Source organism: Belonocnema kinseyi, chromosome 5 (genome assembly GCF_010883055.1).
Source record: "Belonocnema kinseyi isolate 2016_QV_RU_SX_M_011 chromosome 5, B_treatae_v1, whole genome shotgun sequence".
NCBI lineage: Eukaryota > Metazoa > Arthropoda > Insecta > Hymenoptera > Cynipidae > Belonocnema > Belonocnema kinseyi.
The window spans coordinates 117,441,667-117,467,960 of NC_046661.1; the positions used below are offsets into that span (position 1 = coordinate 117,441,667).

General features: G+C 27.2%; 1 protein-coding gene across 3 annotated transcripts; it reads right to left on the bottom strand.

Annotated features, from left to right (window-relative positions):
* Nucleotides 1–183: 183 nt before the first annotated feature.
* Nucleotides 184–25,441, bottom strand: LOC117172393 (nucleoporin SEH1-A). Of its 3 annotated transcripts, none has more exons than XM_033360265.1 (6): nt 25,181–25,441; nt 16,314–16,470; nt 10,184–10,403; nt 9,749–9,982; nt 1,530–1,823; nt 184–641 (listed from the first exon to the last, which is right to left on the bottom strand). In XM_033360265.1, the coding sequence occupies exons 1-6, from the start codon at nt 25,289–25,291 to the stop codon at nt 458–460; spliced, it is 1,200 nt and encodes a 399-aa protein (XP_033216156.1). In that variant the 5' UTR covers nt 25,292–25,441; the 3' UTR covers nt 184–457. The 3 variants fall into 3 exon arrangements, with proteins under 3 accessions (XP_033216156.1, XP_033216155.1, XP_033216157.1); XM_033360264.1 differs by having other exon boundaries at nt 186–641; nt 10,142–10,403; nt 25,181–25,439; XM_033360266.1 differs by lacking the exon at nt 184–641 and having other exon boundaries at nt 754–1,823; nt 10,142–10,403; nt 25,181–25,437.
* Between the last annotated feature and the right edge of the window lie 853 nt (nt 25,442–26,294).

Genomic DNA, 26,294 nt, shown 5'->3' on the forward strand with positions numbered 1-26,294 from the left:
TTTAAAAAAATTCTCGATCATTCTCCGTGCATTAAATACACCAATTTTCTATCTGATAGTTTCGTTAAGAAATAATATTTAACAACGCGGCCTGACAAAAAGTGTCTAGCCCCCCCCCCCCCCTCTTAGAACATATTCTTCTTTGGAACAATACAACTTCATGAAATAATTCAGAACACTCCCTTGGACAAAAAAATCGAATGTAACAAAACAAAAACAAAAATATTTCAAGGTGTATAGTTTTTGGCGTGGAAATTACCATATTTTAAATTTTGATTTAAAATCTCTAACTTTCCAATTCGAGGGATTTGAAATTGGAATTATCAAAAAAGACTGCTCTCCCCTTAAGTAAAATCTAGCCGTTTCCTAATACCGAAATGTTCGCGCAGTTCACTAATACGTAAAAAATATCACTTTATCGTTATATAAATGAGTATCATCACTTTTTACACTGACTCTATTTTTTAGACTTTGGATGATCTGAAATCGGAGGTGGTGGTGGCGTTGACTCGCTGGGATTTCCCATCCAGACCGATTTACTGAATCGTCCTTTTATAACAGGAGCCTGCCACTTACTCGTAGTCGTTATGCTGATCATAGGTTTCTCCGCCGTAACGGTAGCAACACTTACGGTTCTGAAACTGATAAATAAGTGATTCAATTCGAATAAGAAAAAAAAAGTTTTGAAAACTCTACGCTTATCGTCCAACTTAAAGAATAGGAATCGAGGGAAAATAATAAGAGAACTGTCTATTGATTTATTCATTCATTTTTCATTTATTGCGAAAAATACAAGCTTTCTCAGTCACTCGTTTACTACATTTATTAAATTTCTTCCAGCGGCATATGCAATCTTTTATACAGTCTTGAGTGGTAAAAGCATTTAGAGTTAAACCAGGGATGTCCGTGGACATTCCTGATTTAATACTTCAAATTGGATTAAACTGAAGCTTTATGAATAAAACACTACAAAATGAAAATAAGAGCTAAATAGGAAGTACGAAATGAAAGAAAAAAGAGAGAGAGAGAGATACAATTACATATGAGCGTCGTTCGGAGTATTTAATAAAAATCACACAATGAGTACCGATTTTCAAACAATCCTCCCAAATGCAATCACCGTATCTACACTGCAGATAAGTCACCTGTCACTTTACAAAATTTCAGACAAAACTTAAAATCTATATTATCTTATACAATTTTTATTCATAAAAATAAGCGAATAACAAGGCATTTATGATTTCTGTCTGAAATTTGGTTAAGTGCCAGGAGACTTATCTGCAGTGTGTAGGTACTGCCATTGAATTTGGGATGGCAAAAAAGCTAGGAATATCTGATATTATTGATCAAACTTTAAATTTCTAAGAACGATTTTCGAAAAATGTTACAACTGTAAACACGACTTGTCGGATCGTTTAAAAATTCCTGATCAAAATTGATATTAAATACTTCGAAAATAAAAAATCGTGCTTTCCTTTCAGTGCCACGGTACTTGGTTTGGATGACTGATGGAACCCAATTTGTAGTACCTGGTGGTGGAAAGCGGTGTTGAATTTCCAGCATTGTGACTGGAATTGGCAGGTGTCGCTATTGCAGGCGTTTCAGCACTTTGGGCGGAAGTTCCATCACCTTTTAGCACCGCGACGCACTTCCAATTGTTGATGTAGTTGTCTTTCCAAAGTCGAACGCAGCCGTCGTCTCCGGAACTTGCGAGAATTGTGCCCATGATATTCCAGCAGACTCGCCAGACTGTACAATAGTGATCGTCGAATTGTGCAGATGAAGCTATTTCGAAACGTGACAATCCACTCTGTGCCGAGTCTCTAAAAAAAAGCAGATAATTACATTAGAGGTCGTACTATATTTACGTATGGCATTTTGCTGTTTTTCTAGTTATTCCTGGTAGAATTGGCAAGGTGGCCGTTTTAATTGAAGAAAAAAATGCCTGGCCATTTCCAGAGTTTTTTTCCGATCCGCAAATATTTTTCACGGTCAAGAAAAAATTTCAAAAATCGAACTCAAAAACTTCAGATTTTTCCATTTTCAGCAATAAAAACTGAACTTTTTTCAACCGCGATTTTAAATGTGTATCCGATGTACAGAAATTGAGACGAGTCATATTCGATGTAAAATATCCTTAACTTTCGATTGGTGCTGTCAGAATTTTGACAAAAATTCATATTAACAGAGTTTTATTTGTTTATTTAACAAAAAGCACGAAATTTCGAATGACAAAGATGTTTCATTTCATATTTTTACACACAAACTGTCGTTGCATTTTTATAATTTGTGAATTTTTTGCGTCCATGGAAGCTAACCTTCAAAATCCATGTATAGATTTTTTCAAATTCAAGATGGCAGCATCCAATATGGCCGCTTAAAGATGGCGGCCAAAAATTTCGAAAATTGTTCAATTTCTATGAAAGTCAGTATACACATGTTTTTGGGTCACTGATTACGAATTCGTTATCAGTTTTTACAAATTCAAGATGCGGATCCAATATATGGCGGTCGAAAATTTCAAAAATTGTTCAATTACTATGAACTGTTGTATTTTATTTTAGGAAGTAACTGCTATAATTTGCATATTGATAAAAATAATTTTTGATCCGCCATGTTGAATTTGTAAAAACAGACAATGGATTCGTAATCAGCGACCTAAAAAGAACCCTGTAAACCGAATTTCATAGTAATTGAATAATTTTTGAAATTTCTGGCCACAATATTGGATCCATCTTGAATTTGTGAAAACTGATAATGGATTCGTAATCAGCGCCCCAAAAACCCCTGTATACGTAATTTGATAAACATTCATCATCAAAAATTTATTTAAATAAGAAAATTACATTTTTTTATGAACTAAACACCTCTTAAATTAATTTAAATAGTTTAAAAATCCTTAAAATGTTTTAATATCTTATTTCAAATTCTGAAACATCTACACTGTAAAAAAAGATTTGTGTAAAATTACAAAGTTTCGGAAAATTAAATATTGTATCATTGTAAATATCACACACTCCACTGTGTGATTTTACAAAAGTATGTGAAATTATATCCTCTAGCGATGTAAATAAAAGGACCCTAGAACAGCAGTGTATATTACACACACGACAAAAATAAAATTACGCATTCCCTCGTACGTACTTTACATTCATAAGGAAAAATTCAGTTCGCAGCGTGTAAAAATACCATGCGTCGGTAAAATCACTTTCCTGTGATTGAAAATTACATCGAGATTTTAAATTTTATCAAAGATCTTTAATTTTACCCTGGCGGAAACTGTAAAATTTTTGATTTATAATTAATTTAAAATTTAGAATAATTAATAAAATAATATGTGAATACGAAAGCGTCTCTCGTGTTCGCTGTTTTTTTATGCCTTCATCCTTCAATTTTGGAGCATTTTTATTTTTAATGCGAGGAAATTGACAGCTATGTTCAACTTTTTTGACAGCTTTCACACAAGTAGACCGAATCCGAGCTATTCCTATTTTGTTTAAAATTTTCTGCTATTGGAACGGGAAAAATACGGTTATTCAAAACGTATATTTAATATTTTTTTATAGAATATTTAAACATAAAAAAATACCCATAGTATCTTATGTGTTTTAGGTAAGTGGTAACGTGTCCGGCTTGTGTTTTTTCAATCTCTATGAATTCGTACGAAGTTTGAGCTTTCGAGTGTTCGAAACCTGTCGCCCTGATAAATCTTATTTTATTCTTTCAAAAAATGAATTTTACATTTTCGCATGTAAAATTATCGGCCGAATTGGAATATCACAACAGATTCGTAAAGTTACTCCGATATACGAGGGTCCTTTTATTTACATCCACCAGAGATGTAAAATTCAATAGATTTTTTTGACAGTGTACATGTTGTTTTAATTTTTTCTTAATTATTTAAAAAAATTTTTTTCAAAATTTCTAAACATCATTTTAAAATTATTTGATTTTTTTCTAAAATTTATTTGTTAAATTCTGTCAAATAAAACAAATTTCCTTAAAATTTTCCACATTCATTTTTGACAATTTTTTAAATCTTTCCAAATATTTTAAAAATATTATAAATTAATCTTTCCAAAGAAAAAATCATTTTCAATTTTCATAGGATTTTTTTTATTTTTCTGATTCTTTTCAAAATTCTTAAAAAGTTTCTCAATTTTTTGTACGAAATCTGCCAAAATCTACATTTGGTGTCAAATTGAGCCGTGGACTATTTGCACCTAAATTAGTACGAATAGCCGGATTTTGTGGGTACACGTGGACACTTCGTTTGCATTATTTGAAATCATTCCAAAATTTTAATTAAGTTTGAATGTTTTCAAAACTTTTAAATCTCTTCCACCTAATAGAATTTTTTCTAAGTATAATAGGTGTTCAAATTTTATGTATACATCAAAATTCAACAATTTGACTAACAAATTACATTTTTGTAATAGAAAAATTAAAATTGTAACGTTCAAAGTTTAATTTTTTGTGGTTTAATTTTGAATATTTAATTTATAGTTACTAATTCTAAATGAAAAGTTAGATATTTCTAAATATTAAGTCATTGTTCTTTTTCTGAATTAAAAAATTTCAAATTGAATGGTTTAAAAATGGAATATTTTAGACTGAAATATTTGAAATTTAATAAAAGCTTTTACTTATGAATATATTATTTTTAAGTTATTTTAAAATTAAAAATTGTTTATAAAGTTTCAAGCAGGCGTTTACATTTGTTTAAATAAAAGGACATTCAAAATGAAACAGTTTAATTTTACAAGTTTTTATTCAAGATCTTGTATTTCAAACGGTTTTAATTTTTTAAGTCTTTAAGACTGCATTTTAAAATTCTTTAAAATAAAATGTACGTTTAAAAATTAAAACCAAAAAATTTTTAAAGTAAAAGAGTTTCGAATTACGCATTCTAAACTGAATTATATCGCAAGTGAAAAAGATAACATTTTAACTAATCACTTAAAAAACGGTTGAAATCAAAGTTGGACCGATTTTTTTCTGAAAATTTGTAAATTCCTGGTCAAAAAATAAAATTGACTGTCGTTCCGCGGTTTATCCCGGCCTCATAAAGTTCTCGATCATTTACCGGTTTCCACAGTTTCCGGGTCCAGCGGTCACCCTGAATTAGGTAATTTCATTTTCAAAATTCCCTAGTTTTTCTTTGATCAATTTTGATTTTTCTCTGATCATTAACATTCAAATACAAGCATTTTAATTTCGTAATATTTTGTTGAACCTTCAAGACAAAAGGCGTATTTTCTGTAGAGAAATTGAATTTTCAACCAGAAAATATGAATTTCCAGCAAAAAATTAATTTTCAACAAAATAGTTAAATTTTTCACCAAACAGATAAATCTTCATTAAAAAAAAATTTTTTGAGTAAAGTAGTTAAACTTTCAACACGCACTTGAATTTTTACTTATTAAATATCAATTTTCAACTAAAGAGGTGAATTTTCTACTAAAAATATGGATCTTAAAAAACAAATTATAAACAAACAAAATCGTTTAATTTCCAGCTAAAAAATATTTCAGTTTGACTTTTGAATATCAAAATATAAGTTTTAAACCAGAAGTAAATTCTCTACGATAATAATTAAATTATTATCCCAACAAGATGAATTTCCAACAAAACTGTTGAAGTTTCAAACAAAAAGGTTGAATTTGTAACAAAATTGTTGATTGTTCAACCAAAAAAGTTGCAGTTTTATCCCAGAAGGATGAAATTTCTAATAAAACAGATGAATTTTTAAATCAAAAAGCCAAATTTTCAAGAAAATAGTTGGTTTTTCACCCAAATAGATTTCAGTTGACTTTTCAACACCAATATATAAATTTTAAACAAAAAGTAAATTTTCTACGAAATAGTTGAATTTTCATCCTAACAGTTGCATTTTTATCCAAGAAAGATACAAATTCTTCTCAAATGGATGAAGTTTTTAATTAAAAAGATAAATTAAAAAAAAAAAAGATTTGAATTTTCATCCAAAAAAGATTAAAATTAATTATAAAAACTATTATTTTATTCATATAACAACGTGAGAATATCAGTAAATTAGTTTGAAGAAAAAATTTAATTTTTTAAGTACGGTCAATTTTTCTTGTGTAGTTCTGAATTCCAAAAATATAACATTATTATCTACTGAAGGGAAGTTTGAAAGTACGAGTTTTCAAACGTTCTTTTTTATAGCCGAAACATAAAATGACATACTTTCGGGTTAGAAATCCAACACCTTTGTATAAAAATGGTCTTTTTGACTTGAAAATTCAAAAATGTTGTGGAAAATTCAATTTCTTGGTTGAAAGTTGAAATAATGCAATAAAGTTTTATTATATCGGCTGAAGATTTTTCTCTTTGGTTGAAAATTAAACTGTTTTGTCGAAATTGGGGGGGGGGGGGGGGGGGGGGGGGGGGGGGGGGGGGGGGTTAAAAAGTTGTTGGAACACCGATTTTTCTTGTTGAAAATTATATTTTTATAATTAAAATTAAGCTTTTCCATTTTTGGTTAAAAATTCATCTTTTTTTGTTGAACATTATTTCTTTTTAAAATAAGTATGTAACTATTCGATTGTTTTTAAATTGATCTTTTTGAGACGGGGATTACTTAATTTGGTTGAAAATGAAACTACTTTGTTGAACAATTTTTTTGTTCTTAAAAATTCAACTATTTGACTGACATTTTTTGTAGTTAAAAATTTAATTTTTTTTAGTTGAAAATTTCTCGTTTTGTTAGAAGACTATGTGTTTAATAATTCATCTTTTTGGTTAAAAATTTATGCTTTTCCGTTAAAAATAAATTTCTTTCTTTGAAAATTGAACTATTTTGTTGAAATTTGAAATGATCCATTTTTGGTTGGAAAATAATTTTTCTATTTAAAAATTAATTTCTAGTTAAAATTGGACAATTTTGTTAAAAATTCGTTTTTTGTTCTTACTATTGATAGAAAATTACCTTTTTTAGTTGAAATTTCAAGTATTTGGATAAAAATGCATGTATTTTTTTTAAATGTGTCCTAGCAGAAAATTTATCTTCTTGCTTGAAAATTCATATATTTTTTTTTAAATTAAACCATTTCATTTTTGTTTTTAAAATTACCTTTATTTGTTGAAAATTTAATTATTCGATGTAAAAAAAAAAATTTATGAAAAACATACATTGAAACGATCTTTCAGTAGAAAGTAATGTTATATAACAGAAATTCAGAACTATGAGGAAAAAAACTGAAAAATAGTTAAAAAATCACATTTTATTCAAACTAAACGAATTCTACTTTTTTTGTTTAATGCATAAACTATAAGCTTTTGTGATTAATTGGTATATAAAAAAGGAACTGTTCATTTATCACATTTTAATTTTCGCGGAACTTTGGCTAGAAGAGTTAGCGCTACCTCGTGGCTGGTAAAAATATTTTACAAATACACTTATATATACAGTTCTTAAATTCACGAGACATATTCAGGAATTACAGTGTTTCATATATTTTAAAATTTTCAAATGTATTAATTTATTTCAAACAAAAAAAAGTGTTTTGTAATTTAAAAGATTCCTCTTTAACAAAATACTGGAATTTTCAACAAAATAATTGAATTTTTAACATAATAGTTGAATATTCAACCTAAAAAGACAAATTGTCAAAAAAAATTGTCATAGTTTATATTTTAATAAAAAAAAAAAAGAAATTCATACAAAAAAAGAAAAGAATTTTAAAACCAAAAAGACGAATTTCCAACATATACAGATTTTGCACTCAAAAAATAAATGAAAGTTTATCTAAATTATTGAACCTTTAAATCAAAAGAAACCATTCTTTACAAAAATGCAAGTTTTAAACAAAAAATATGACTGTTCAACAAAAAATTAATTTTACACGAAACTGATGCATTTTTACGCAAAAAAAGGAAATTTCAAAGCGAGAAAGAATTTTTTTATAAAAAAAAACGCGAATTTCTAACTAAAAAATATCAATCATAAAAAATGTAAAAGTTCAATTTTCTGTTAAAAATGAATTCTAAACAACAACAAAAAAAGAAGTATTTTCCACTAAACAGTTAAACTTTCAACCAGACATAAGCCTGCAATAACAAAATTTTCAAAATGTAGCTTAACTTTGACCGAAGTAGTTGAATTTTCATTTAAAAAAGATTAATGTATAACAAGATAATTAAACTTTTAACCAACGAGATAACTTTCCAACTTAAAATATAAATCTTTAACAAAAAAAGTTATTTCTTAACAAAGCGATTCAACCAAATGCTTTAAAAAAAATTAGTTGAATTATCAAGCAAAGAACGATTTTTAACCAAAAAGTTGCATTTTCATAGAAAAAATGAAATTTTTTATACAACAAATGAAGTTTTAAATCAAAAAGATAAAGCTTAAAAAAATAGTTAAATTTTCATTTAAAAAAGATTTTAGTCGAGTTTTCACGATCAAACTATGAATTTTTTTTTAAAGAAATAATTTTCTATCAAAAAATTAAATCTTCAATCTGAAAAGACGAATTTTTAACAAAAAAGGATGACTTTTAAACAAAATTTTTGAATTCTCTAGCAAATAGTTGCATTTTTATTAAAAAAAAATATGAAATTTATCTTAAAGCAAAAGAATTTCTTATTACAAAAAAGTTGAGTTTTCATATAAAAAAGATTTTAGTTAAATCAGTACCATCAAAAATTAAATTTTTTTAACAAAAGACAATAAGTTTCTAAAAACAAATTGAAGTTTCAATTCAAAAAGACGAATTTTTTCAACCAAAAAGGATGAATTTCTAACAAAATAGTTCAATTCTCTACCAAATAGTTTCATTTTTATCCAAAAAAGATCAATTTTGTACTAAAACAGATGAAAATATAATAAAAAACAAATTCTTTTTATAAGTGGAACTATCCAGAGAATATTTCAGTTCATTTTTCAACAACAAAATATAAATTTAAAATAAAAAGTAAATTTTCCACGAAATAGTTTAGTTTTCAAGAAAATAGTATAATAGCTTAATTTCTAACCAAACAGTTGTATTTATATAAATAAAAAAAGATTTAATTTCTGATAAATTAGGTAAACTTCAAAATAAAAAAGAGAAACTTTCAAAAAACGAGTTGAATTTTCAACCGAAAAGTTAAAGGAAAAATGCAATTTTCTATTAATTAAAATAAATTCTGAGATCCTCATAAATTCTCAGAGAATTTATTTCTCGGTAATATTCTCATTCTCGTTAACATTCTCAAAGTAATATAACCGGCTCAGAACTCTATTTATATAGAAAAAATGAGTTTTCTACGAAGATATTAATAAAATAGGGCAAAAATGCACCAAATCCAGTGTATGTGGTCCATTGTTTCCCCCTCAGCACTTAACGAAGTGAAGTTAACTGATGTTTAAGTGAAAATACGTATGTTGATTGACTTTTGCGGCCGCAATCTTGAAATCATCATTTTAATTGCAGAACAGAGTCAACACTGATCATACAGAGATTGTAAATTATTAAGACAGACAAAATATTTTATTTTTAAACATACATACTTGAAATTTTTGATAAACAAAATAAATAAAAAATTTCATGGATCAAACTTTTCGCACCCCATAACAATATCAAGGTTCCGGTACAGCAGTGACCCTTGGGGGGGGGGGGGGGGGGGGGGGGGGGGGGGGGGGGCTCTCCCTAGAGAGTAGAGATTTGGATTTTTTCTTAGATACTCATTTCCCTAATTCTATAATAAATGATAACTGGTATTGTACAACTGAACTTACGGCATTGGCTTTAAAGTGACTATCCGAACGTCCTTGGTAGCAATCGCTAGGGTGTGAAAACTTCTTCCCAAATTTGGTGCGAAGGCTATATCATGAACTGGGTCGACGATATTTGACAAGGTCTCGGTTTTCGTCCATCTTCTTCCATTTTCAGAATATTCATAGATGAAAACTTTCCCTCCACTCGATGCATTTGTATCGTCACTCCCGACTGCTATCATCGGTGGATGCAATCTAGAGATTTGTATTGAAAATAATAAAAATTATATTCTTATTATCTAGGCAGAATTCAACTGATAAACTTTAAGATTCAAGTCTGATTTTATATGTCTTTTCATTGAATTATTGTTAATTTCGACTCAGTTGAATTGACTAATATGCCCATTTTTTGACCTGGATAAAGAAGGATTCCAAGTAATACAACTGCAAGCTAACTTGCAACTTATGTCGTGCTGAAGAGTCCACTGACTTAGATTCATCACATCTGGAGCTTCATATATCCTAATAACACCATCAGCACTACAAGTTGCGAGCAAAAGTCCCAAAGTTTTTGGTGCAAATTTGATGTCGGTGACTGATGTTCGGGAATCGACTAAGTTTGTCCTTCTAACCCAATGTCGCATCCCGCGTTCTCCAGGACCCGAACCTTCTCCAACTATTAGATATGAATTAATATAATAGTAATGGATATTAACAAGATCAGGAAGGTCGTTTTAATCGAAGAAAAAAATTCTCGGTCATTTCCCGGTTCGCAAACATTTTTCACGGCCAATGAAATTTAAAAAATCAAACTATATTCAAATGCTCAATAAATTACACGTATAAACTGGAAGGTACTGGCACTTTTAAATTGAACAGTTTTAGGTAAAATGCAAATAAATTGCAAAATTTAGAACTTTTATCAATTATAGAGTTCAAACATTTAGATTAACTTTCAAAAATATAAATCCACGTTAACATTTTCAATAGTCTAAATTAAAGAATGAAGCAATGAACTTTAAAAAATTTTTAAATTATATTATTTTAAGTAATTTTAACGTAGACACATTAAAAAATGAAAAATAATTTTTTAAACTTAACAGTTCTTAAATTATAAGTTAACTTATTTTTATTTTAAATAGTCTAGGCATCCTTCAAAAGCTTTAGAATTTTATTTCAAAATTTTGAGAAATCTAGAAGTGGTTCAAAATTTTTCCAAATTAAAAATGATTTTTGAATTTTTTTTCAGAACTTTTAAATATATTTCAAAATGAATTGAATTTTTTCTATAACTTTTAGAAAATTCTGCAAATTTAAAACAAAAATTAAATTTGTATTTATTAATAACAATAGAACACTTCTCATTTGTAAAAATATTAGAGTAATTTTAAGAGATATTTAGAAGTTCTAAAAAGATTGGAATTAAATGTAGAACTTTAAATAATTTCAAATACTTACAGGCGAATTTAAAATACAATATAGATTTTTGCAGATATCAAACAAAAAATTTAGAATTTTTTTTAAGGATTGTGAAAGACTTCCAAAGAATAAAAAGTTTTCTTAAGATTCTTAGAAAAATTATTTTGACAGAAAGTTTAAGAAGATTTTAAGAGATTTAAAAAATGATCGAAGAACATGGAAGATTTTAAGGATTTTATTTAATTTGCTGGATTTTCAGAAATTGTAGGAAAATTTCGATTAATTTAAAAATATATTTAGAAGTTCTGAAAAAATGTTAACACACTTCGATTAAATTACTTGAAATAATTTCAAGTTTTTAATTCATTTTAAATCTTTTGAAAACTTCTAAATATTTCTTAAAATTAATCAAATTTTTTCTACAAATAATAAGTGTTCAATTGTTATATATGCGTCAAAATTTAACAAATTCACTTCTAAATTAAACTCTTTTTAAATATACTAATTAAAATTGTAACGCTACAAGTTTAAAAGTTCTTTGAAAATCTAAAGTTTCTAAGTTTCTATGTGAAACAATTCAATTTTAAATTGTTTTTTTTTAGATATTTGGTTTCAACTTACTCGTCTTAAATGAACAGTGAAATATTGCTAAATATTAAATAGTTATTCTTTTTCTACATCAAGAAATTTCAAATTAAATGGGATAAAAATTAAATAATTTAGACTCATAATATCTTAAATTGAATAAAAACCTTTAATTATGACTATGTTATTATGGATTTATTTTTAAGTTGAAAATAATAAATCGCACGTTTACATATTTAATGGCTAAAAAAATTAATAGAAATAATATATAATTAAATCTATTTATTAAATTTAATATAAAAAATGATATAACGAAAGGCCTGAAACTCTGAATTACAATCGGGAAATTCTCAAATTTTGAACGGATCTAGAATTGTTTGGTCAAATCAATTATTGTTCAGATTTCTATACTTAGAGTACAGATCCATTAAAAAAATTTATTTATTTATATTTACAGTTAATTTTGAAATCTTCAAAACGGCATTTTAATTATTTAAAAAAACTGATGAAATCGAGCTTGGGCAGATTTTTCTTCTGAAAATTCGTAAAATTCCCGGTTTCCCGGCCCGACGTCCACCCACCCTGTTTTTTATTAAAAAATCTTTGATTTTAAAAACTTCTAATTTTTAATTTTTTTAACCTTTAAAACTGCATTTTTAAATTCTTAAATTAAAATATATGCTTAAAAATTAAAAATCTAAAATGGAAAATTTTTAAAGTGAAAGATTTTCGAATTAAGCATTTTAAACCAAATGATATCATAATTTATAAAAATCACAATTTAACAAATTATTTAAAAAACGGTTGAAATCAAAGTTGGACAAAGTTTTTATTCTAAAATTGTTGTAAAATTCCCGGTCAAAGAATAAATTCACTGTCATTTCCCGGTTTTCCACGGTCATTTCCCGGTCCAGCGGCCACTCTGAAGATCAGTGAATACTATTTTGATTAGGACAATCGCGAGGGGCACATAACTTCAAATTTCGGTGTCAATAACAATTTTACATTCCGACTGCATGACTGCTTCTGATCACAAGCAAATGACAGTCAATGCCCTGATAGGAAAATGTTTACAAGAAATTACAACATTTCTACAACAGTACCGGTTTGTTAAAACATGTACTTAAAAAAAAAAACAGTACAAAATTTAACAAACAACAAAATACAAGTAGCTCATTTTTTCTCATAGATAAGTAAAAAAATTAACAATAAAGTATAAGTTTCTACAAAACAAAAATTTGTTTAACTATAATTTGGATGTTTCACTTCATAAAAACACTTTTAATTCTACGTAAATTATTATACAAAATTACAAAGCTTTTCAAAAAAATACAAGATTTCACTAAAGTTTAAGTAATGGGAAACTGTACTTAAAATTAAGTTGTAAATACTGGTGGTTTACGGTAAAAATGTACAAATTTAAACAAATAAATATGTATTTTTAGTATCAATACTTATAAAATACGCATCAACGTCTCGATTTGCACTTTACTATCGATTTTGACAGGAAAAATAATTTATAAGTTTACACAAGAAACTATAATTTTTTTAAATATGAGATATTAATATTCAGTGACACACTTATATCTGTTGCATTAATAATAAAAGCGATGGATGTTATTAAAATATATTAAATCAATTGTTAGAAACATACCTAACTTCAGTTCCGTATCGGATCAATAGTGGTTATCTTTAAATAATATTAAATTGATTAAAAATAAAAAATTTTGAAACTTTTTAAGCGCATGTGATACTTACAGTTTCCCCGACTTTTTTTCCACAAAAATGAAAATTTTTAAAAACTGAATTCGGAGATGCTATAAGATATCATAACGGACGTCCCTGGACTCTTTTTGAGGGATAATAACAAAAAAATGTATTGTGCTAAATACAAATTTTATGCATATGCATTATTTTGAGGTTCCGTCGTTTTTCATTTCTGCCTTTCCGATAATCTTGAAATTATTTATGAAATAAACTTTTCGATTGCCTGCAAACAAGGTTAGTTCCGGCAAATTAGTTACTATGTTCATTTGTAAGTCCAAAGTTTTCGGTCAAAAATATTGTGTAGTTTGGAAGGAACGCTCGGGTGAATTGTAACACACATAACCTCGAAATATACACGCACGTTGTTAGAAATATCAAAAATTTTTTGATAAAAAAACACAAAAAGTGCGTTTGGGACGTCCATTAGCATGTTCGCTATCATTTCTCAGATTTTGAAGGCAAAATATTTCTTATCCAAGAAAAAAAACGAGGGAATCTCACACTGAAAAAATCGATACTATTTCCTAAGCGATATGCAAATTAATCAGATTTTGCTAAATTAAAACTTTTTTGAATTAACCCACAAAAAAAGTCTGTGGGGACGTCCGTTAGCATGTTCGCTATCATTTCCCAAATTTATAAGACAAACCATTTATTATTCTAGAAAAAAATCCGGGGGAACCTAAAACTGGTAAAATCGACAATTTTCTAAGTATCACATGCCCTTAAGGATCTTAAGAGTTTTTAAGAAAATAAAAAAAATGTTCTTAAGACCGAATGAATTTCAAATCAGACAGGACTCAGGACTCGAATATATACTTTTATTTTTTATTCCAATAGTATCTATTGTCTTCTTTCGTAATCCACCAGAAAAATTTGAAAAAGTTTTCAAATTAATAATATAGTGATGGTTTTTCCGAAAAGATTAAAAGTCGATTTTCTCAAAAAACCCACCCTTATATTTTTTGCCAATTTTTTTAAAATTTGTATATTGATAAAGAAGATATATTGTAAGTTTTATGTTTCTTAAATAACTTTTGTGGCCAGGATAATTTTTTTTCTTAAAATCACATTTTCTACTTTTTCTTGCAAAACATGACAGATCACAAAAGAATAAGATGCATTTTTAATACAACTGTTATTGTTTGCGAGAAAAAGTAAAAAATTCGATTGTGAGAAAAAAAATTCTCCTGACTATAGAATTTATTCAGACAGCATAAAACTTACAATATATATTCTTGATCAAATTAAAAATTTAACAAAAAATTAACAAAAAATATAAGTTTGGTTTTTTGGGAAAATCGACTTGTATTTTCGGAAAAACCATCGCCATTTTGTTAACTTTGAACATTTTCTCGCGGATTTCGAAAGAAGGCGGTAAATTCTACCAGAATGTGGAAAGAAATCCTGAATATCTCATTGAGATAAAAATGTATATAAGTTCAAATATAAAATTGGGATTTTTTTTTTGAAAAACGAAGCCAAAAATCCAAATTCACATAACTTTTTGAAATAATTTTGTTACGTATCACAAAAATACGTATTACTTAATTTCCCCTAAAAACAACATATTTTTTCGCCGAGTGAACCTACCTGATTTGAAATGGATTCGTTCAAGAATATTTTAAAAATTTTTCAAAAAAGAATCATGAAGATTTGAAGGCAATTTTTGTAATCTTGCAGGACTTTGTAGAAATTATAGGAAAAATTCGAAAAGCATGATAACAGCAAAATTGTCATTAGATTCCTGGAAAATTTTAAAATTATTTTTTTAAAACAAATTTTGATGTGTAAATTGATGTTTCTAGCTTAAAATTGATTAAAATAATATCACTTTGAAAATTTATATTTTTTTATATTTATTCTTCAATTTATAATACAGAAAATGATAGAGTCTTCTTCTAATGACAACATTTTAAATTGAATAGTGCTAAAAGGTTCCATTCTGTCGGCAAAAATTGTTGAGCGTTTGAATTCAAAAAGTTTCAACCTTTAATTTTGAAAGTTTCAAATTCAAAAGTATTCCACTTTTAATATTTTAATATGCATTAAGTTTTTATAAGTTTAAATACATAAAAAAATTAAAATTACCATCAAGAGTTCGAATCTTTTAATTTAAATAACCATGTTCAATTTTTTCTCAATTGTTCAATTTTTATTTGCAGTAAAAAAGTTGTTCTTGTTCGACCTAAGATTACAAAAATTGAGAATAATGCAATTACATGATTTTGAATGACACATAATGTGTCCAATCGATTGCTATATATTAAAAAAAAATCTTTGAACGTACGAATAATTGTTGAATAACGGCTATTCATTATTATCTTTTATGAAATCTGTAAATTTCTTTAGATTCTTATAGTTATAAATTCTTGTAGTTGTACTTTTTTTGTAAATTATTTCAGGGAGCAAAAACTACAATAAAATGAAGCAATATACAAAAAAGTACAAAATTCGTCCAAAAAATCAAAAGAGAGATGTACTTAATTTGCTGTAATTTTAGTTGTAATTTATTGCATTTATTCGCGGATTCCGGTAAAAATGGGTTAAGGTTTTTTAGCTTTTTATAAAAAATTTTCCACCAGGGTGAAAATTATTTTAAGTGATGATTCAAAATTCAACCATTTTAAATCGCAAGCTTTGAATAATAAACATTTCTGAAGTTAAAGCTGTTTAAGAATGAAGATTTGATAATAGAAAACAAAACAATTTTTACGATTTTTTAATTATGATTTAAAATGCACTAACTCAAATAGTAATGTAACCCTCGATAAATCGTTTATTTATTATTTTTAACTTTGAGTACGGTTCATACCAATTTCTTCCCAAACAGCGGCTGTTCTGTCAAAGGAACAAGTAGCAAGAACTTGGCCAAATTCTGGATGAGCCCATGTGACTTTCCATACTGAACCACTGTGAGCTTTCCAGGACGCTGTGAGGTGCCAATTTTCATGTTCATCTTCGTCCCAAACCTAACAAAAAATTCTCATTAAATATGCATTACAATATTTTATAATTTAGGTCGATGTAAAACTTGATGCCTGTTACTATTATGTATTTACAATTTGTAAAAACAACTGAAATAAAATCATTTTGGTGGTAAAACTGAATACAATAAAAAAAATATGCCTACTGCGCATGGCGTCAAGTTTGAGCGTGCCCAGGGCGCGCGGATACACTCTCGCGCTTCGCGCTCGTTTTCGTACGTTTCATTCGTACACTTTAACTAAATTTTTTCAAATATCGTAAATACTATAAATTAAATGGAAAACTGTGATTTAAACTTCTGAGCAATTACAACCATAAATTGTAACTGAAATATTTTTCGATTTGTTCTTAAAGCACCTACGGCTTTGACGATTACATTCTCATTACGAAACTCGCGCTTCGCACTCGATAACTTGTGTTCAGCCCCATGCATCGCTCCCACTTTTCTGTTTTCTTATGATCCGGAGGGGAATTGTCGGTCAAACTAATCTAACAGATGGCGCCACCAACAGTAGGTCTGTCTTTTTCATTGAATTGCTTTAAGAAATAGCAAAAATAATTAAAAACTTGATGCTGTTTGCAAATAAACAAAAAAAATATATATGTATGAACAAAGAAGAGTAACTATTACTAATTATTTAAAAAAAGGAAGTCATAAAAATATGTAGTTTAATACGAATAAAATTGAATTTTAAGATACATTTTGAAAGCAGTTTGAAATTCGTATTTCTACGATTTATTTTGCTGATATTATTGATTTTATTATTTGTTCTAGTTAAAAAAAATATTTATTGTTGAAATTATTAACGTAGCTCATGAAAAAATGATTTAAAACATATACATGATCAGAAGAATTAATAAAAAATATATCACTTATATCCAATATAAATATAATAATAATTAAAATATGTAAGACTACAACTTGAGTTGCAAGGTAAAGAATCTTTGTACCTTTAAAATCTTAACAATTTCAAGTTTTGAAGGAAATATTTTTTTGAACAGTATTATTAATTTGAATTAAAATGTTTTGAGGGAATAATTTGGTAAAAAGTCATTGACAAGACTGATAAATGAGAAAATGGATATAATATTATTCAATATAATGTATATATTTAATTAAATTGAACCGAACGTCATATATACATTTGCAGTTCAATAATTTATTTATTGCTTAATCTTGAAAGCTTTTTTCTCGCTGAATACAACCCCTAATAATTTTATTTAAAAATTTTAATTTAAAGGAGATTTTGAATTAAATTGTTAATTATATTATTGCAAACCTCATTTCTAAAATAAACAGACTATAAGCTATTAAACTCTATGAACAAACGTACTGTACTCATGACGCACAATTGGAGGAAATGCACTTTTGTCAGTCAAAAATGTTCAGAGCCTTCAATTCTCTGCGATTTTGAATTTTTTGTTTTAAATTAAAGATTATTAAATTCTATAGATCTTGACTTTACGAACTTTTGTCTCCTCTATTTTTTTATTAATAATTTTTCCACTCAAAGCATAGAAAAACTAATCTTTTTTGTATCACAACTTTTTACGCTTTAATAACAGATCAGGAAAACTTTATATTGTCTTAAATAAATGTTTAGAAACTCATAGAATACAAATAATGTGCTTATTAATTAATTTATTTGTTATAAACAAATTTTATGAACAAATTGACCAATAATCATATGATCGGTAAAAAAAAATGTTTGGCTAAAAATGCTTCACATTAATGTAAGAATGACATTTAATAACAAAAATACTTTAAAAGATTATGATAACCACTGTGATAAACAATTTTTGTGGCAAAATATAATTTGAAATTTTTCAAATTATAATTTCCTTCAATGGCCAGAACGACTTCAGGTAATCCTTAAAATAATAAATATTTAATAATATTTGATCAAATATAATAATTTAAATTTTTGTAAATAAACTAGATAAAGAAGTTCAAAATTTTGGTCCTTTCGCATAGAAATTTTTTTCTGCACTGAAAATGTTTTAAACTGTTGGACGAATGACTGCTAGTCACAAAAATATTTGAGAAGTTAACAATAACCATTGTTATAAATAATTCTTATGACAAAATATTCAAAGGTAAGGTTTTATCCAAATTTTTATTTTCCTTAGTTGCTACAATGGCTCCGGATATTCCTAAAAAATATATCTTTGAAAACATTTGGTAGAATATAAAAACTTACATGTTTAAAAACAATTTACATAAACAATTTCTAAACGTTGGCAGTTTCACTTGGTAAAAGTCGGGTTTTCAATCATAATAGATTGAAAATGAATCATAACACTGCATGCTAAGATTCACTCAAAACAAAATCTTTTGACAATAACCCACCGACTTGGCCATTAAAGAAAATTTAAATTTGATAAAACCTTAAGTTTAAATATTTTGAAATAAGAATTGTTAATAACAGTGGTTATTGTTAACTTTTCTAATATGTTGGTGACTAGCAGTCATTCGTCCAATAACTTAAAACATTTCCAGTGCAAACAAAAAATTTCCATGCCAAAGGGCCAACATTTCCAATCTGTTTATCTAATTTGTTAAGAAAAATTTTAATTGTTATATTTTATCTAATATTATTAAATATTTATTATTTTAAGGAATACCTGAAGTCGTTCTGGCCATAGAACAAATAATCAAATCAATAATATCAGTAAAATAAATCATAGAAATATGAAGTTCGAACTGCTTTCAAAATGTATTTTAAAATTAAATTTTTTCATATTAAACTACATATTTTTATGACTTCCTTTTTTTCAATAATTAGTAATAGTTACTCTTATTTTTATATATATATATATTTTTTTTTGCTTATTCGCAAACAGCATCAAGTTTTTTTTATTATTTTTGCTTTTTCTTAAGGGCATGTGATACTTAGGAAATTGTCGATTTTACCAGTTTAGGGTTCCCCCGGCTTGTTTTCTAGAATAATAAATATTTTGTCTTAAAAATTTGGGAAATGATAGCGAACATGCTAACGGACGTCCCCACACAATTTTTTTGTAGGTTAATTAAAAAAAGTTTTAATTTAGCAAAATGTGATTAATTTGCATAGCGCTTAGGAAATAGTATCGATTTTTTCAGTGTCAGATTCCCCCGGCTTTTTTCCTAGGATAAGAAATATTTTGCCTTCAAAATCTGGGAAATGATAGCGAACATGCTAATGGACGTCCCCATACACTTTTTTTGTGTTTTTTTATTAAAAAATTTTTGATATTGCCAACAACGTGCATGTATATTTCGAGGTTATGTGTGTTACAATTCACCCGAGCGTTCCTTCCAAACTACACAATATTTTTGACCGAAAACTTTGGACTTACAAATGAACATAGTAACTAATTTGCCGGAACTAACCTTGTTTGCAGGCAATCAAAAAGTTTATTTCATAAATAATTTCAAGATTATCGGAAAGGCAGAAATGAAAAACGACGGAACCTCAAAATAATGCATATGCATACAATAATTTTTTTTTGTTATTATATCCCTCAAAAAAGAGTCCGGGGACGTCCGTTATGATATTTTATAGCATCTCCGAATTTAGTTTTTAAAAATTTTCATTTTCGTAGAAAAAAGCCGAGGAAACTGTAAGTATCACATGCCCTTAATGCAATTCAATGAAAAAGTCAGACCTACTTTTTGTGGCGCCATCTGTTGGATTAGTTTGACCGACATTTCCCCTCCGGATCGTAAGAAAACTACTACTGCATACACATACACGGTCGAGGCAGGGGGCTGCTTGTGTTCAATTGAAAAACTTTATCAAGATAATTTGTAAATCTTATTGAGATCTACTAAAAACAACACTTTAAACTTATGGATCTCTTAAAAAACCAAAATTGCATATTTTTGAAAATTATGTAACTTTTGGAATTTTTGTCTAATTAAGAAATTTCATGATAATAGTTTCGAAAAACATATATTTTATATCTAGTAGAAATTTGGATTGATATTTCTTAACCTATTAAAAAAAATTTTTTTCCTTTTTTTGAAAATTTTCAAAATGTTGAAAAGCATATAATTTTTTGAAGTTTCATCGAATTTAAAAATGTCATTATGATAATTTGCAAGTCTTTTCGCGTACCAGAAAATTAAAAAAAAATTATAAAAATCAAAACATTTTTATTCACATTTTGATAGAGCTCAAACTTTTTGAATTTTCGCCTGATCGAAAAATTTAACTGACATAGTTTCTAAATATATTCGATATATAGAGATGAATTTAAATTAAATTTCCTAATCTTTTAAAAAATAATTTGCAAGTCTTTTACCCATCTAGAAGATAATTTATCAAAAATTTCTGAAATTTGTTTAAAAAAATTTGAAAATTTTGAAATTGCTCTATTTTTTATATAGTAGGCTAATCGGAAATTCGGCTAGAATAGTTTTAAAGTATATTTGGTATCTAGTGAAAATTTTAAATGAAATTTTTGGATCTATGAAAAACATAATTTTTCTATTTTTTGAAAATTTCCAAATTTTTGAAAAGTATGCAACTTTTATAATTTTCATCAAAATAAAAAATTTTATTTGGATAATTTGCCAGTCTTTTAACCATCTATAAGAAACTTGTACAAAATGTCTAAAATTTGAAAATTTTGAAAATGCTCTCAATTCTATAATTTTAGTTGAAAATGTTAGATTAACGAACTTAACCTTCATTTTGGGGACCTTTAGAAGTGTATGAAATGCGGACTCGATTGGACAAATCCTTCCAAAGTTAGCGTGGCTATAACATTCAGGTAACCATACATACAGACATCGACAAAATTTTATGATTTTCGGATCCTGTGCGTGCCGAAACGTAAAGATCCGTTAAAATCCAGAGATCGAAAATTTGGACGATTACATTACACTCTCATGAATGAGAATGTCAAAATGGTGACAGTATATGAAGAGATTGTGCCACTAGGGTGGTCCAAAAATTCGACTTTCGATTTATGGTGATCGACCCCCAATTTGTTCGTTTTATGGCAAAAAAATTCCTATTTTTTTCGAATTGCGTGGTCTTTTAAATGATAAAAAACCGGATTTTCGAAGAAATGAAAAAAATAAATACTTGTTATTAACTTTTTTTAAACTGAAGTTTATTCAATGCTTAAGGAATGTTCGAGAAATAATTCCCACCCAATAAATTTTCAGTTGTTAAAACAATTATTATTTATATAAAGAATTGTTTTCTCTAATAAATCAAGAAAAGTTACGTTTTTCAGGATAAATGATACAGTTCATGGATGTAAAAAATAATATTTTCTGTTCAACATATTCTGCAACTGCTTAAAGAATTTCTATTTATATAGCTTTTCCACCAAATCGTGGAAATTTAGTATTTTCTGGTATTAATGACACCATAAACGAATGTTAAGTAATATTTTTTGTTTAGGATATTTGGAAATTATTTAAACAATGTCCCCCCGTGAATCGTGAAAGTTACTACTTTCTGGAATTACAGGCCTCGCAAATCAATTAACAGATCAAAATAGTGTAAATAGTACCATAAAATTAAAAAACTAGTGTCACTTATAGCAGGCATTATTTCAATTATTATTATTATTATTATTTCCAGAATTACTTCTCCTTTTTATAATTGTTCCACTTTAATGCGAACTGAATTAATAGAACCCAATAAGAAAATCCAATTATTTTTTGTTAAACATTCAAATATAAAATTGTTGGCTGTAAATTCATTTTTTTTATTAAAAATTTTATTGTTTGGTTCAAAATTGAATTATTTTGCGGATACTTTAACAATTTTTAAAAATTAATTATCAATCAAAAATGAGTAATAAAAAATGTGTAGATCTTTTTTGAATGAACAAATTTGGCCTTTTTATTTTTTTCGCAGCTTGTTTCGTTTGTCTAAAAATTTAATTGGTCTATTTGTAATCCTGTTTTTTAGGAATAAAACGAAAACTACGCGTCCTACATAAAAGTGAATAATAACAAATTTGTAGATCTTTTTGGGGTCAAAATTTTGATCAATGCGCCTTTTGCCGTATGTTGCATCGTTTGACCACAAAATGACATTTTTTATTTTTCAGTATTTTTTGTGACATCAAAATTTGAATTTTTTGAAAAAATTTAAAAAAATCGTATACTAATATTGCAGGGCGTCCAAAAAATAAAGTTTTTATTTCTTTGACTTTTTTCATATAACCGTACACAGAATTTTTGAATCTTGCAAAAAGTGGCCTCAAAAATGTTCAAAATCTGCTCACTTTTTGAACTTTTATCCGAAATGGTTGACTAACGAAACTGACCGTCAGTTTTCGACACTAAAAGAGTGTACCAAAGGTTCAACTAATAGATTAATTTTTATAAAGTTATCGTGCTTACTTATTTTCACGATGAACAGGGGGAAAAAGGGGCTAAACCAATAAAAACTGTTCAAACTATTCAAAGGGTAACAAATTCAGAAAAAATTCATTAGACATCAGAACAATTCAAGTTAAATTCCAAAGAATTCAAATGAATTCGATTTTTTTTAACATTCCATTGTTTGTCGTAAAATTGGCATCAATTAAGACAAATTTAAGATAAACGGAAAAATTCAATAAAATTTTTCAAAATCCACAGTGAGGTTAAAAGAATTTAGGGTCAATTACAAAAAACCTCTAAATATTTAAAAGAAATCCAGTGAATTAAATAGAATTGAGTGAATTTTGAAGAATTTAAACAAATTTAAAAGAATTCAGGGTGAATCCCAAAAAATTCAAATCCTCGAAACCATACTAACTTCTAACTAAAGAAGTATTTAATGACTACAAAACAATTCAACTGAAATTCTAAAGAATCAAAGTGAATTGAAAAAAAAATTGAATCGAAAAAACTCCTTTTACTACAATAAAATGTGAGTGAATTCACACGAATTCAAGGTAAAATGAGAAGAATTCGATTAACTTCATAAAAAATTGAAGCTGAATTTAAAAAGCAGTTAGGCGAATTGAAAAAAAGTAAAAAATATGAAAAAATTGACTGAATTGAGGAAGTTTTAATTAAGTTTATAAAAATGAAAAGGACAGGCAAACGAATTTGATGAAATGATAAATAAAGAAGAATTTAGGGCTAATTCCAAATGAATTGCAAACAATATTTGAAAACCTCGTGAAATTTTAAAAACCCTAACAATCCTTGAAATTATTAAAACCCTTAGAAATTCCTTTAAATGGCTTAAGGCCCTTGAAAATGTCTTGGAATCTATTAAAATACCTGAAAATATTAAAAACTCTTTGAAATCCATTCGAACTATTGAAATAAACAAAAAAATTCTGGAAATAATTTTAAATACCTTAAAATATTTCCAAGCTTTGAAATCCATTCGAATGAATGAAAAGTACAAAAAATTCCTTGGAAGCTTTTCAAATTCCCAAAAATATTTAAAATTCTTTAAAATCTTTGAAATTTTCTAAAGCTCTTGAAAATGTCAAGGCGATTGAAAAAAACCTTAAAATATTTTTAATCCTTTCATCATTTTATTAATTGATTCTCAAGATGAACTAAAATAAAAACTTTCGAAAAGTAAAAAAATCCACTTAATTAAGTAAATTTAGAAGAACTCAAGTGAATTAAAAAAATCAAAAGAATTCCGAAGAATTCAGAGTTTATTCCAAACAACAATTTGATATCTTTGAAAGCCTAAGAAATATCTTACATTTTCGAATCAATTCCTTAAAATCTACTAAAATATTATTCAATTCCATGAAACCTGGTAATTTTTTCTGAAATCTTGGAAAATTGATTAAAATACCTTAATAACTGTAAAAAAATTCTATAATCATCAAAATCCTCAGAAATATTCTAAATTCCCGCGAAATCTTTTAAAATATCTTAAAACCTCATAGCTCCTGTAACATCGCTCCATATCTTCCGAAATTCCAGAAAATTCTTGATCCTAAAATATTTCAAACGCTTTGAAATCCCTTAAGATTGATGAAAAAAATAAAATAAAAAAATTCTTTGGAATCTTTTGCAGTTCCCTAAAATATTTTAAATCCTTTAAACTCCTTTTGAATTTTGTAAAGCTCTTGAAAATTCCTTACAATTAAAAAAAAATACACAACCTAAAATCTTAAAAATCCCTTCAGATTATTGAAGTCTATTAAAAATTTTTCGGGATCTTTAAGAATACCCTGAAATATTTCAAAATAATTCAAGACAATTCAGAAAGAGGTAATTGTTCCTTTAAAAATTTAAAACAGGAACAATTTAATCTGAATTCTAATAGAAACATAATCTAAAAATGTGTAAAACTAAATGTGTTCTTAATCATTTTGAACGTTTATTCCAATGTATAGATGCACGGATAAAAAATTTGAGATATAACAAATATCACACCAAATTGATATCAAATAAACACAAAATGCATGTCAGAAGTCCGTTTAAAATTAAAAAATTAAGAACATTAAAGAAACTTATAACAGATATATACATTTAAGTGAATTATTATTATTATTTTAACACATTTCAATCCCAATTTACGGTTTTCGTTCATGAAACCGCCGAAAATAATCAATATTGTCAAACACGAGACCTAACCTCAAAGTCAAAACAAGTTCACTTTTTCTTTGATCGAAAATCAATTTGTTTTAAAGCTAATTACAAAATATTCGTATATTATTAAAGTAAACAGTTATGTGTCGTAGTACGAGATAACACGGATTTAAGATTATTTTGTTTACCTTGACAAATTGATCACTGGAACATGTTGCCATGCGTTGTCCATAAAAATCGTAAGCAATATCGTGAATCAAGTCTTTATGCTCAGCATTGATACTGTGAGCATCAAACATTTTGAAAATAAGTTATGTAAATTTTTATAATTAATAACACTGTTTTTTACACTTTCATTTGCAATAAAAATCTCTCACGAGACGTAGCAAGACTTCTAAGCTATGACCTGTCGGCGTCCTCGTCCTGAAACTTTTTTGTGGTTAGGATACACCATTAAGCCCGCGAAGTCAACTCAGTGGTGCCACTCTCTAAATAACAAAATGTTCGAATTTTTTGTATTTCTAATTAATTGTTCAAAAATGATTAAAGCATTTTAACATCTCAGATAAACAAAAATGCCTTTGAAAATACTGAAAATTTAGTTATATAAATTATTTCTAAATATTTTAATTTAAACATTAATTTTTTTTTAAATAAAAAATTTAATAGAAAGTTTATAAAATAAGAAAAATTTTAATTCTCAAACTTGGTGGAATTGAATGTCTTTCTCGGGCTCCAATACATTTATAATTAAGGTTTATTAATGATTCTCCTTTCTCGTTAATAAATCCATCCCCTCTAAGTTTTCTCATTAAAAACGTAAACAATGTGCTCATTACAAAAAATTCGGTTACATTGCAGAATAGGGGCGTCACCTCTAGTTTGACAGGAAAAACAATTTTTTTTGGGAAAAAACTATTAGAATCTTCAGTTGAACGATAAATGAATCGGTTTGATGAGACAAACATTTAAAAATAATTGTTACTCTTGTTACTATGATGTCTCAAATATGGCTCTATCGCGAATATCGGAATGATCATATTTAACGAGAAGTTGGAAGTGGGTAGGGATTTGACCAACATTCTTTTTTTTACTGATCATAGAGGTGCCTTCCCGCCCCACAGTGGGGGGTGGGGGGTGAAATCGGAAAACGAGGTTCAAAATGATATTTAGAACGCAATTATGCACCGATTTTAGAATTTTTTTTTTAAAATTCAGAACTAAATTTTTCAGAAAATGGTGAGAGTAGATTTTTTATTTTTTTGTTTATTTAATTTTTATTTTAATGCAAACATCGAAAAA

Excerpts from the sequence above, each read along its gene's own strand:
- LOC117172393 (XM_033360264.1), bottom strand. The coding sequence starts at position 25,291 with ATGTTTGATGCTCACAGTATCAATGCTGAGCATAAAGACTTGATTCAC. Across the intron at positions 16,471-25,180 it reads CCAGTGATCAATTTGTCAAG|GTTTGGGACGAAGATGAACA; the intron begins GTAAACAAAATA and ends ATTTTTTGTTAG. Across the intron at positions 1,824-9,748 it reads GTCACTTTAAAGCCAATGCC|AGACTCGGCACAGAGTGGAT; the intron begins GTAAGTTCAGTT and ends GCTTTTTTTTAG.